The following is a 13,651-nucleotide window of genomic DNA, read 5'->3' on the forward strand; positions in this document are numbered from 1 at the left end:
AAAAATGAGCTGCACCATCCTAGCAGGGCGACCTTTCTGCTAAAATGTTCTCACTCGCCTGGTCAAGGACTTAAGTCAAAGCTCAGATTCTCAAAGGCAATCACCGTACTGCTACAACTTCATGCCAGGGCCTGCTCCATTATGGGGACCAGGACTAGAGAAAGAATATCAGAATAGAACTTTTCTGGACTGGTGACCAGAATTTGTGTGTGGAGCAAAAAGAGAGGGATTAGCTTCCCAAAAATCCAACAGACTTCTCTCAGGTCGTGGGGCTGGGCTGGTGTGAGGAAGGGGGTATGATGGGATGGCCGTGGCCACAGTGCTCTCGTCAGCCCAAATAGGGGAACAGCCCCTCTGACTCAGGGGGGTAGTTTGTTTGTGTTTCCTTCACCGCCTGAGAAAGTTGCTGTAAATCACAAATACAGGATTTACGGGTGAGTACCTATGGGGGATGCGTATGTACTATAGAATCATAGAACCGTAGAATCATAGAACGGTTTGGGTCGGAAGGGGCCTTGAAGATCACCTAGTTCCAACCCCAGTGCATAGATACGTATGTATGTGTGTATGTATGCACATATATGGAGAAATGTATTGTACACGTTATAAATATATGTATATGCACATTCTTATTACTGTGGATATATGAGCCGCGCCCAATAGATGCGCGCATACCCCGTTTCCCGGGCCCTCTCAGCCCGCTCAACGTCCCCAACCGCCGCCCGCCGGCGCGAGCAGGGCCCGTGCCCCTTTAAGGCCGCCTCCGCCGCCTTACCACGTGCTGGGGGCGGGGCCAGCAGCACGCGCAGCCAATCGGGAGCCCCGGAGGGGCGCGGCACAGTCGCGTCCCCGTCGCGCGCCGTGCGGTGCGGTGCGGTGCCCCGTCCGGCGGGAGGGAGGGAGCGGCTGTCAGCGCGGCCGGGCGGGCTCGGCCTCTGCGGCAGGGGACGGGCGGCCGCTGGGAGCGGCGCGGCTGAGCGGGCCGGCGTCCCACTCGTCTTCGCGCAATGCTGGGCGGCTCCGCGGCGGCGGGGATGCTGCCGCGGCCGCCGCCGCTCGCCGCCCGCTGAACCGCTGCGAGAGGCGCGGTGGGGCCGCCGCCAGGCGGGGCGGCAGCATGGCCCCCACCCTCCTCCAGAAGCTCTTCAACAAAAGGAGCGGCGGCGCGTCGACCCCCCACGGCCGGGCGCCGGGGGAGGGGCCCGCCTTCAGGTGAGCCGCGGGGGCAGGGCGGGTCCGGCCTCGCCGGAGCCCGCTCCACGGGGTCCCGGGGGGCCGCCCCGGCTGCGGAGGGCGGCCGAGCAGCGGGGCAGGTGGCGGAGGCCGGCGGGGAGCGGGAACACCGCTGCCGCCGCTCGCCTGCTGAGGGGCTGCGACGTAGGTGTGCCGCAGCCCCCCTCGGGTGCCCCTCTGTGGAGTTTCCGCAGGGAGGAGTGGGCACCCCCGGGCGGGCCGGGGCGGGGCGGGACGCACCGCCGCTCCGGTGGGTCTTCCTCCGCCTTCACCTCTGGCTGGATCTCTCAGCCATTTTCTGTGCCAGTTGGAAGTGGCACGCTGGGGCGCCGCGGGGCGCGCACCGCCCGGCCCCTCGGCAGTGGCGGGGGGAGGCGCCGGGCCGCCTCTTTCCTCGCGTGTGTATGGGTGGGTGTGTCTTCTGTGAGAACTCGTGCTCTGCTCTCATAAGTACAGGAAAATTTAAAAAAAATAATCCTATTGTCGTGACCTAAATACACGTGCTTAGTCTGATGACCCACTGAGCGTTAGGTACTTCGCGCTGCTCTCTCTGTTTGTGATATCACAAATCCTTAAAGGTGAGATTTCATAGCTATTGCTACTTCAGGGCTTGAATATATAGTATTTGCATAATACTGAATTATTGCTGTTTTCTAAACCCTCGGGGACAGCTCAGGCTGGCAGTTTGGAGCTTTGTTACTTTGAGCATCTGTTCTGCTCACAAGACCAAACCGGTGCTGGTGAGCACAGTGACTATCACATGTGTGTCCGGTAATCTCTGTCTTTTTTTCTATACGGCATGAGATGACTAGTCTTGTGATCAGATAGTGCACAGGATTTAATTGGAATCCGTTTTTTCACTGCTGAAACTACTAAGAATGATAAGAGAGAGGGGTGGAAAATATCTTGCTCAACAAAGTGCCAAGTATAAAAGATCACAATCGTGTATCCATTATAATGTCAAAGACAGTCTGTGTGGGCCATGGCCATCTGTGTGACTGAAACTGCAAGATCACAGTGAAAAATTGAGTAAGATCAGCATGGCATTAGGGTATTTGAGATATAAGGCTATTAATCTGAAAATGGTCAGATATCGTGGTGTTCCTGCATTCTTACCAGACAAAGAGCTGGTGAATTTTGTCAGTCTGTAAAGTCTATATGCTATACTAGTTAATTACTCTTTGTACCACTTATTCGCTACATTAATTAAATATCTCCTTTAATTTGAAAGAAAACAAATATATTTTCCACATTTAAACTGAGTGACAATTCCCAACTAACTGTTATTTGCCATGTACTTAAAATCTTATCAAGTACTCTGTATCAGAGACCAAAAAACTACTTTAGTTTTGAGGTTATTGGATTAATCAAAGATCTCCATGAAGGCAGATTCCTTGCACAGTGTCCCCCCTTAAATCAGTAAGATTACTCCATCTGGTACAATTTGTGAGGCTAGGGACTATATTTGTTTTCTTCTATTTCCTAGGTAAGATATTCCACACTCAGTTTTCCCTTTGAGTAATATTAAAATTATGTGACACTTAAAACAAAACCTGTCATCACTAAAATACTACTGTAGGTACCCCTCCCTATTTTTATCCCCTATTTGCCCCATTCCCTTGCTATCTGATAATATTGCATTAAGCTTCTTCCTTATGACTTCTAAATGTGCTGCAGTGTTTTTTCTTTATTTCTAGTGATCTGTTTATGGTCTGCAGGAGCATACTTACTGCATCTTAGAACATGTACTACAACATTTTTAATAGACTTTCTATTGAACAGTGATGTCTGAATGGAGAGATGTGATTGGACCTAAGTAAAAAGGCAGACTTAATCCTTTGGTTGCTTCTGTATCTAGCATATGCTGCTGGCCACCATTAGAGATGAAGTGTCAGGATCATTTTCTGTTCTAGTGTCAAGCCTATGTTTTTAAGGATTTTAGTTAGTTTTATTCCCTCTTCTTTATTTGGTTAGTGAGGTCCCTCTGCATTCAGTATGTTCTGCTGTGTATAGCTTTCTTAAGGGGCCCTGTAAGAGTAAGAGCAAGATGTATCCTTGGACTCTGACTTATTATGAAAGACTTGAAAACCTAAGTGTATTCATGCACCTTCCTTACCCTGAACAGCAGAATCATCAAAAATCTCTTTAGTAGATAATACCTCCTCAAATTAACTTAATTTAACAACTCTTTCAAGTATGTTGTTAGGAAGCTTTGTGTTTTTTTTTCTTCCCAGGAACTCTGTTGCAGAGAGCCATCAACCAGGCTTGAGGTTTGCCTGTAATAAGTACCATGTGTGGTTATTCTGTTGCCCTCTTTAATGGGAGCTAAGTCTTGACTAAATATTGGTGCAACTTCCCGTCTTTGGCTCTGAAGAAAGCTGCATGCCAGGAGTTCTGTGCTGCTTACCAGGATGAGCTGGCATAGCCTCCAAGAGTAAGAGGGACACAGTGTATATCACTGAATGTGGAGCCATGGAAATGGTTTCTTGGGTGTCTGAGCATTAGCATTTTAATTTGGATCAAGAAAGCACTTTTAAAGAAAACCTCTCAGCTGTCTCTACTTGCTGCACTTTGGCTCATGTAGCCAAGTGGCTTCCATGTGGAAACTGGGTTCCTGTTGGAATGAATGAAATTAGAAAGTGTGTTCCAATCACTAATGGGCATTCAGTCCCTGGGTCTAAAGTACAGCTGGTCAAAAGTAAAACCCCAGAATACGTATAGTGTGGGTGTCAGCACCAGTTAATTAACTTTGTGGATCTAGTCCTGTTGGGCTGCACTACATGTTCATGTAAACATAACCCTTACTTGTTGGGTGAGGAGAAAGTAAACATGAGGTGTAGGTGGTAATAGCCATTAGGATAGTAGAACTTTTCTCCCGTTCTACACCTCTCTTCAAAAATAATGGAAGTATGAAGTTGTAGAAGGGTAGTAGTTAAAATTCCTAAATATCTTAGTTCATTTTTAAAAAGTGAAATTGTAAACCAGCTGGAAAACAGGTGGCTGTTAGTGACATGGTATTGTATTTGTTCTAAGTGGTTTTGTACACAGATCTACAGCTTCTTGTTTCTGTTACTGCTGCTTTTTCCTTCCCTTAACTAAAAATATCTATATATGTATTTGTGTATATATGTGTATAATTAATACATTAAAATGTATGTGATATACACACACATAACCTTTCAACAGAGACATGTGAGTGACTGTAGTTCAGTATATTTCTTTTCAGCCTCTAACACTGAAGAAATCTGGATTACTTTGTGTGTTTATGTGGCTAAATTCCCCCAATATTTCTTATTTCCTTATAAAATATAACTTCCCATATCACATTGATTTGGAGTACTTTGTACAGGTTTTTGGAGTGCTACCAGGGTCATGGTCATGTGCACAGCAGGATGGTAGCTATTGTTGCCAAACCTGTGGATTACAAATTTGAAGGACTGAGTATTTTATAAGCACTTAGTATCTCAACACTAAAATGTCTCAAGTGTGAAGAATATTTATGGGTTGCAGATAGTTTGATTGTACTGAAATTTGTAGCAGTTTCCCTGTAATTGTGTTTACCTGATTATAGAATGGCATGCCACATCAGTGCTTTTCTGTACTTCTCAATATGAAAAACTGTTGTTATCCTTAAACTGAGTGGTAACGTTTCACACTAATTTCAGTCTTTGATAGTTGGTTTATTTTTTTTAATGAAGTGGCTGTATCCAGTGATGTAAGAATAAAAAGAGAAGCCTTGGAGTTTTTGGAAGGCTGTGCTTTCATGCTGTGTCATTTCTGCATTGTAACCTCTGATGAAATTTCTTTGATATCAATATGCTTAGTGAAGCAATGCTGTAAAACAGGCAATAATTTCATTTTACATGGATTGTATAAAAAAAGAGAGGTTATGTTATTTCACCTGTGTGTGAAGCTTGAAAATGGGTTGTTTCTTCAGCTTTAAGCATCAGCTGCTCCTTCTGGTGCCTATAATGGAGCGGATATCATGTTGTAACTGCAGGATATCTATCTGGTAACAGTTTGTTAGCTTTGGTATATGAGATCATTTGTTTGGCAGCTGATACTAGTAATTCCTTTGGTCATAGCACTGAAATGCTTGGTGAGATCCCACTCGCTAAGCATTATTTCACAGCATTTATTACCAGCCTGGCAGTGTTCCACCTTCTGAAAAAGGAAATAAAGCAGTAGTGAGCTTTGAGTCTGCCTGCGTGTCAGTTTGTTACATCTTTGTTAAAATGAAACACTCCACAGTAAATTCCTGTAGCCTAATTGGTTGCTCTTGAGCTTCTTGCAGCCTTATAAACATCCACCCAGCAGCAGCTCTGCTGAGCATCCAGGTACATCTTCGCACATGGAAATATTCTTAAACAACTGGGTGTAAATGCTTCAAAAAGTGTTTGAAAGAAAATCACTGTTTTATATGCTGTAAGAAGGGCAATGCAGCCCAGGACCACATCTGAGAATGGGGGCAAGGAAAGTTAAACAATGCATCTAAGTCACATACCTCTTAACTGGTAGCTGAAGGTGAGCCTTAAGGTGCAGTATTATACCTCTGCTCTGGCATTAGCCTTTCCTCAGTAATGACAGCTAAAGAGTAAGTTCTGCAGAATGAGATTTATTAGTCTTAGAGAGGAAGTGATTGAAAGTATGGTCTTTTGAAGTGAAAACCACACTTCCAGCCTGGGGCTGTTTTGAAGGAAAACAAACAAACCCCACATCCCCTTTTGAGCTTTGTAGGAACCAGGGCCATTCTCCTATTTAAGTTGTTTGGATTTTTCTTCCCCTACACACTTAGGTTACTGAACAACCTCTTGGTTTCCTCTAGCTTTACTCTGAGGATAACTCTCATTCTTTCTTACAGTTGCAAGAAGACACCCTCTTTTTTGCCACAGCTGGCTAAAAAGCTGTGTGGAAATGCAAATTGCATAAGCTACTGATGTTCTGAGAGGGATGGACATACCTTGGTTACTTAATTCCATTAAAAGATTTATTCTTGCCTGACTGATACATTGGTTTTGCCAGTAGGTTGTCTTATTTCTGGTTTACAAGTAACTTGTCCATGTGGCAGAACTAGCTAGTAGTGTAGTTCCTACACACCTGACTCTTTAAATTGATGTGCAGTTGGATAGTAGGTGCTTAAGTCCTTATTCTTAGGATACTTTTGCTGTTTACATGTCCAAAATGTGTTAGATGAGTACTCTGCCACATAGTATGCTCTGTAGAAAGTGATTTGGAGAATAGTAGCAACAGAGTCTTGGAGCTACCTTCCGTTGTCCGGAGCACAATATAAAGCAGAATACAATCTGAAACTTTGACGCTAATGCTGTAGGCGAATACGTCTGTTGACATAAATGGATTGCTATGAGTGACAAAATAGAGCTGCTTGGGGCTGAAAAATACGGATATTCATTCATAAAAGCTCAGTTCATAGAGAAACTTATTAAAAGCTAATGCAGAGCTGTATTGCCAGTAGATGCTGGCTTCATGTAAACTTACGTAAACTTCGTAACTTTTCTTATGTAAACTTAGTTGAAATAGCAGAATTGCTTTCTTAAAACTGGAGAAGAAGGAGAGATGGAAGATGCTTGACAAAAATGTTGTAATTGTTAGTCATCAAGTCATCCCACTTTGACATTGTTGGATGTAGGTGTTCAAGTGCTTGGTGTAGTGGCCTTTAGCTGTAGCTTTGGTCTGAGCAGTGAGTAAAAGCAGACCAAAAGCCCAAAAAGAGTAGATGTGACAAAATTGCTGGTGTCAGATGGGCCAGAAAATTGAGTAATTATTTTCATAAAAGCAATTTACTTCTTGTTCTGGCATTTTAGTAACATTGAAGCTGCTGAGGACTTCTTTTGCAAAGAGAGTTCTTTGGGTTAATACTATGTGTGCTACAAACTTTGGTGACTTACCTGTTCCTTTAGGTATATCTTCTGAGGCTTACAGTCATGACCTCTCATCTGTAATCCATTTGCATCTTAGTGACTGATGTTTAGGGATCGGTTCTGAAGAGAAGACTGTTTTAGAGCAGTGTGTCGTGGTTTATATTTGTCAACAGTTGTTTCTGCTAAGTACACCCTTGATTAAGAACACACTGTAGTCTTGCATGCCACTTAGACAAAGTGTTGTGCGAAGGATGTTCTTATGCTATCCTAATTATCAGTATTTGCTATGTGGAGGTTTCCATGGGTACACTTGTTAGGCAAAAGATGAGGAATGCATTTCTGTAGGATGGTGGTTAACAGGCTTGCTAGAGAGAGTAAGTGAGAAAAGGAGGACTTTGAATTGGGTGCTTCTGGTGTGAGGGCAGCAAATGTGCTAGCACCTTTGCATTTACTTCTTGCGATAGCGTCAGTTTACTACTGATCTGACTAACAAGCATGGACATGGTTTGTTCAGCTTTGCCTGTCGTGAATCATCTCCTCCTGTGTTCTGCCTTTTCTTAATCTTCAGGTGCAGGTTCTTTTCCATTCTGCTTTCCCCTCACCTTAACAGTGCTTGCTGCCTTTCTTGCCTTACAACATGTGCCCTGTTTGTATTTGTTTCTTAAATACTGTAGCAATGCCGTGCTTTTATATGCAAGATTGAGGTCACAAGACAAGCTCCTGCACAGACTGCAAGGTGAAGCATTCTTCTGAGGCACTGAAAGAACTAGCCTCAGTAATGATGCCTGTGCTTGCCAACAAAAATTAGTGCAAGTACCGTGCTTTTACATGACCAACAGCAAAATATCTGTTTTATCAGCGTGCATGCTTCCTGGTTATTGGTGAGATTCTTAGAATTGTACTGATAAATGGGCATGAGGGCTTTTACATCACACTTGCTGCCATTCAAACTGACTCATGATTTTCCTTCCATAGACTGTTCTGAAGTGCAACTTGAGCTGTGTGTGATGTAATTACTGAATCAGTATAGAGCTTTTTTTTGCAGCATGTTCTCACCTCGGTTAGCTTATGTTCAGACACATTTTTGTCTGTCTTCTGTTTTTCTGTGTGAGCACATGAGCTTGTCCAACTACTGCTGATCACTTGAGTGCTTATATCTGTCATCTTTCTTTTCATGTTCCCACAAAATGAGTTTCTAAAATCTTCACATTTAACACTGATCTCTAACTTTCGCTCTAAAATAGCTTGTACTTTTAAAGACAAATCCTACTATAGGAAAGGTCATGTGCCTTGTGTTTCTGAAGTCCTGACTTGTTTAACATGATGGGGTTAAACAAGCTGGGCAGAGACCTGCTAAGCAACTGAAAGGGAAGGTTGGTGACCTCCAGGGCCGGCACAAGGAAGAAGTGAATGTTGTGCAGAAACCACTTTGCCCAGCAATACAGCAGTGAGGTTAGTCCATATGAATTAAAACTCCTTGGTCTTGGCAAACGGCTGCAGTGGTATAGATTTTCTTATACTGTGCTGAAACTGATTATTTGCTGAACATTTGTCACTTCCATGGTATCATTGATATAATAGAGAATGTTGGAGCCCTCCTTGGTCATGTCTGTAAAGGTCAGTGATACAAGTATCTCTTGCAGTAGTTTGTGTTAAGCTGTCAGAATTCATGCAGAAGTGGTCATGGAAAGCTCTTATGTTCTAGTCCTCAGCAGTGTTGAGAAGGCTGGAATGCAGAGCTGGGAACTGGTAACCACTTGAGTTCACTTGACTGATAACTATAGTGACATGCATCTAAGCTCTTACTTAATCTTGGCTTTTAGACTGGAGGAAGGTTGCTCTCACATGGTAGCCAGTTGAAACATCTTCAGCAGTGCCCACCTCTGCCATACCAACTGTTTAAAGAGTTTCTAAATCCTATTGAGTTAAAAGAGTTGGGAAAACGAATACTCTCTGATTATAAAGATGTTTATGACACCTGGCTGTGGATATATAGCATGCTAAAATGATTTTGCATATGATTCCAAGTTCTAGAGTGGGTGAGTAACACTTGATGTCTTCAGTATTTGAGCGGCTCAAGGATATGTCAGTTGTCCACTGTGAACTAGATCAGAGTACAGTTTAGTGCGGAATCAATTCAGGTTCTAAATTTCTTGTGTTCAGAAGTTCATCTATGCAGTCTTACATACAGAATTATGTTTGGGAATTCTTTTGAGTGGAACTAGGAAAATAATGTGTATTTGAAAACTAGCTTTTTCTGCTTGTCACTTTATGGTGGCACTTGGTAACTCTAAAATGTCTATGTATAGCTGAACTGGATAATGGGTTCAGGGGTAAGCATGCAATGGAGAGGAAAAGGAGAACAGAACATTTGTATAGAAATGTTGTGTTAGCATGTGAACTAGAAATCTGATTGAAGCAGTAGCTTTTTGGTTGTGTTACTGAAGCGCTAAAAATTTGCTACAGTATAGACTTTATTAGAGTTGTATCCTCAGGCCCTTTTTTTACTAGAAAATAAAGTTTTGTTTGTTTTTTTTAATGAAGGTGTCCTGAATCTCTAATTGTTAAGAAGGCTCCTAGTGAGTCTACTCTGGTAGACTTCATCTTGGGAGAAAGTCAGGCCCATTATAAAGTACTTTCTTGTATAGTGGTTTGCTAGGGAACACTGAAGGAGCTACACCAATTATTACCTTCTCATGAGGAGAAAGGTTTCTCATTTGTCTAAACAGATAATTGCTACATGATCTTGCTGACTGAAATTCTAGGTTTTTTCAATCACTGAGTCTTTGATGTCTGTAGCATTTTCCTATGGCATCACAAAGTTGCAACTGTCTTTCTGTGATTTTTTTTTTTTTAATTATTTTTTCATCCAGATATTTCATGATTGATGGACTGCTTTCTTGGTAGCCAAATCTTGCTATGGTACTGGGTGTGGTCAGCTGTAATTATGTATAAACCTGGCTGTATAAACTTTTAAGTCTTGTATAATACCAGTGTTTTTGAGAAAATGTTTGGGATCCTATGTGAGTAGTTAGGGCGGTTGGCCTGCTTTAAGGAGGAGGCTATTTCATAACTTAATGATTATTTATACATTCAAAGTCCTATGCAATTGGTGGTAAACAGAACATAACTTTCTTGCACAGTGTCTTGCAGGGTTTGCCCATGCCAGTCAGCTGCGGGACTGTCATTTGTTTGGTTTTGTGTGTAGTCTTTTTCATTGAAAAGGTATTATGGCATGAGTGATTTAATTACCCTGATCTTCTCTATGGGGTCCTATGATGTGGTTCCTCCTTCTCTTTCCAGTAAAACTTGAAAATAAATGTACATAAGCTTTCTAGATTCAGTGTGAGTTACTGGAAAGCTACCTTCCACGCTGCCTACAAGAGAGGGTTAAGGAAAGTATTTTGGATGGAATAGGCAAATGATCATAACAACAAGAGGAGCAAAACATATTTTTGGCTATAACTAGTGAAAAATGCCGGAGCTGACGTTATATCCGTCTGTATTATCACTTCATTCAATCTAAGTCAGGATTTCCTGGCATTCATCTGGACAGAGGCAATGGACTTTGCTGTTCATGCTATAGCAACTTCTGCATGATCAAGTATGGCTTCTTGAGTAGGTGTTCTTTCCCGTATCCTTATCAGCTGAGCAAATCGGAAAATTTTCATAGGTATTCGGCATACTTAGTTTTTCTTCACTCCCCTCCTTGTTGTTACAGTTTAACTTTTCACTTGCAACTTCTGTTTTAGAAGAACCAACACCTGTCTTGCTCTTACCAGAGTTTACCACAGCCATTTTCACAAGGCTCACCAGTATTATGTTAGCTTATAAAAAACACCTGGGCTGCTGCTGGGCTCTCAGCACTGCAAGAGAGCCACATCTCATTCTTGATTTCATATATTATGAATTTGGGAAGAAGCATCTAGAACCAGATAACTTTTAATTTATTTATTTCACTTAAAAGTGCATATTCAGCAGTATAATTTGATTCAGTTGAAACTGACCTCTTATGAAGCAATTTCCCTTGGAAGAAGGGCCTGGGTAGTACTTGCCTCTAGCCTTGATTGGGAGTGTTTTCTGGTGCAGTGGGAGCATGTGTTCAGAACAAGGACAAAGGGGATTTACAATGCTTTCTGCACCCCCAGAGAGAGCATCCTAAACTTACTTGGCTGTGAAGTTTGAGAAAGAATGTCATGTCCTCTGAAGTTTACAAAGCCTTCTTGTGAACGTAGTTTTTTCATAGCAGGACTGGAAGAAACTTGTAAAGACATTGTTTCTGTGAATATGCAGGTGTTTTTAGTTACTTTCAGTGAAAGTATTTGGGTGTGTTTTAGCAAAAGGAGTATTTTTTTCAGCTAACTAGAAAAAAATCAGAGGAGGATGTTAAACACCAAATGTTGTCATCTCTGTATCAGCTGCCATTAATAGGTATTTACTTATGTCTATAAATAATATGGTTTAGTTGTGTGGTGTTTTGTTTTTTTTTCATATTCTAAAACTACCCCTTTGAACACAGGCTTGAAAGCTGCATACAGATTTTTTCTTATTAACTAAATTAAAAAAAAAAAAAGCTTTACAGAAGAAGAAGGAACAGGAAAGAGCAGGCAACCAAACCCATGCCTCGGGATATGCACCCCTAAGGTGTGGTAGTGATGTCTGTGCTGGCCTACTCATTTATATAGGAGATATTAAGGTCTAAGATCCATCAGCACTTTGACACAGCAGTACGATGTTAAAAATACCAGATTATGTCTTGTGTTATTGCTCAAAATTCTCCTTCACATGTGCCATGTGTAATTCTTCCTTCTGTTCAAGAGAAGGTGGGGAAAGGCAGAGGCAGTAAAGCTGCTAGGGTAAGAGATTTCTATTCATTTCATTTTCTGGCAGAGGCAGTGCTCAGACGTGCCTTGGCAGTGTCTGTATTTAGTAGCTGTGTTCCTGGATGCAGGCCCAATCACATGGTGCCGCTGGAACAAGTGACATGGGAATGATGCACTAGCTGAGACCTGGCGCTGCATACCAAAGGAGGTGGGGTGGCCCTGATGGCCTGTGGCACAGTCCTAAGTAGAGATGCTGAACCAAGCACTGCATGCTCCCATCTGGCTGCTGCTGTTTGGCTTCAGTGAGAGCTGGAAGTTTGTCTTTAAAAAAGACAAAAAGAAAAAAAACCCAAAAAACAACCCATAACCCTACAGAAAGTTAAATAACAAGTAAACCTTCAGTTCTTTGCAATTATAAAGATTAATACTATGAAATAACTTCTGCAAAATATTGTACATAGGTTAGATCAGCTGAATTCTGCTTGCTGTTAGAGGCTATGAGAGTTAGGGGGGAAGGTGGGGTGGAAGGAGGAAAGTTAGTCAGGACTAAGCAAGGCTTTCTGTACTGTGAAAAGGACTGTGATGCATGTAAGGTGCCAACCTCATTGCATACTTTAGCTTTCTTTGTTTAAAGTCCTAGCTTAACAAAAATAAGCACACTTTTCTTAATGGTAGAACACAATTAAATATAGGCACTTCTTTGTGCAGTTACAAGTCTTGAGATCTTTTTGCTATTGGGGAATTCCACTTTTGGAGCTAGCAACTGAGAGCACTGTCTGTGCTGTTTATGGTACTACTTCAAACACATTGTTCTTGTTGGTATTTTTGTTTGGTTACGGTTGGTTCGTTTTGTTTTTGCATTATCACTGAGGCACTGTATGAAAGCTGACCCCCAAACTTCAGACTTGTACATAAGCCAACAGAAAAGTGAACCCAAACTTACAAAAGTTGGCTGAGTTATGAAACACTGGTTTAATAGGCTTTTCTTGATGTTTGTGGAAAGTTAATATGTGCAATTTATGGTGACTTGAACTTGTATAGATGTGTTTGTTAGGCTTTATCAGGTGTGTGTGGGTTTTGTGGTAGTTTTTTTGTGTGTATCACTTTCTGGCAACAAAGTAATGAAAAATGCTTCTAACCTTGAAAAATCCAGTATATTCTCCTCCTTTAGACAGGGAGTCTGTGGAATTCTAACTTTTTAGTGAATAACTAAATAATATATAACTAGAATAACTAATGTTGTTTTGCTTTTCATACAGTAACATATAGAATTATCTTTTTTAAAAAAGTAACCTTTCTGTACAGTGATTTGAAATTAAGAACTTTATTTTTGTCCAGTAGAACTCTTCCTACAGGAAGACTTAAGCAGAGAGAGAGAGAGAAAGAAGTGCTGCAAATAACATGTTCCTTCTTCACTTGTATGACTAATCTGCAATGTATCCTGCCTAACTTGTGTGAAACTAGTAACTGTGTATCATGTTTGAACAAGGTGTTCATCTGAGGTTAAAAGTGCTTTACCATATTAGGACTACTTTAAATCATTGTGGAAAAAGAATGTGGTGTGGCATCAGCACAACTTCCATATCCAAGGTTTTGGAAAGAGGAGGAGCAATGCAGGGCTAATACTTCAAACTGGGAGGGAGGAAGGGAACCTGCATCTTCTGCATAAGCTAAACAACAGACTAAAAGAGGGAAATTCATCATTAAGCAATCCAA

At 41.9% G+C, this 13,651-nt stretch overlaps 1 protein-coding gene across 2 annotated transcripts in view; it reads left to right on the forward strand.

Moving 5' to 3' along the window:
- Positions 1-897: 897 nt before the first annotated feature.
- Positions 898-13,651, forward strand: part of FNIP2 (folliculin interacting protein 2) — a 49,799-nt gene continuing 37,045 nt past the window's right edge. For both annotated transcript variants that reach the window (XM_051617084.1, XM_051617086.1), the window contains exon 1: positions 898-1,212. In XM_051617084.1, the coding sequence (XP_051473044.1) occupies positions 1,118-1,212 (95 nt within the window). In that variant the 5' untranslated portion in view covers positions 898-1,117. The remainder of the gene's footprint in view (positions 1,213-13,651) is intronic.

Source organism: Apus apus, chromosome 4 (assembly GCF_020740795.1).
Source record: "Apus apus isolate bApuApu2 chromosome 4, bApuApu2.pri.cur, whole genome shotgun sequence".
NCBI classification, from domain to species: domain Eukaryota; kingdom Metazoa; phylum Chordata; class Aves; order Apodiformes; family Apodidae; genus Apus; species Apus apus.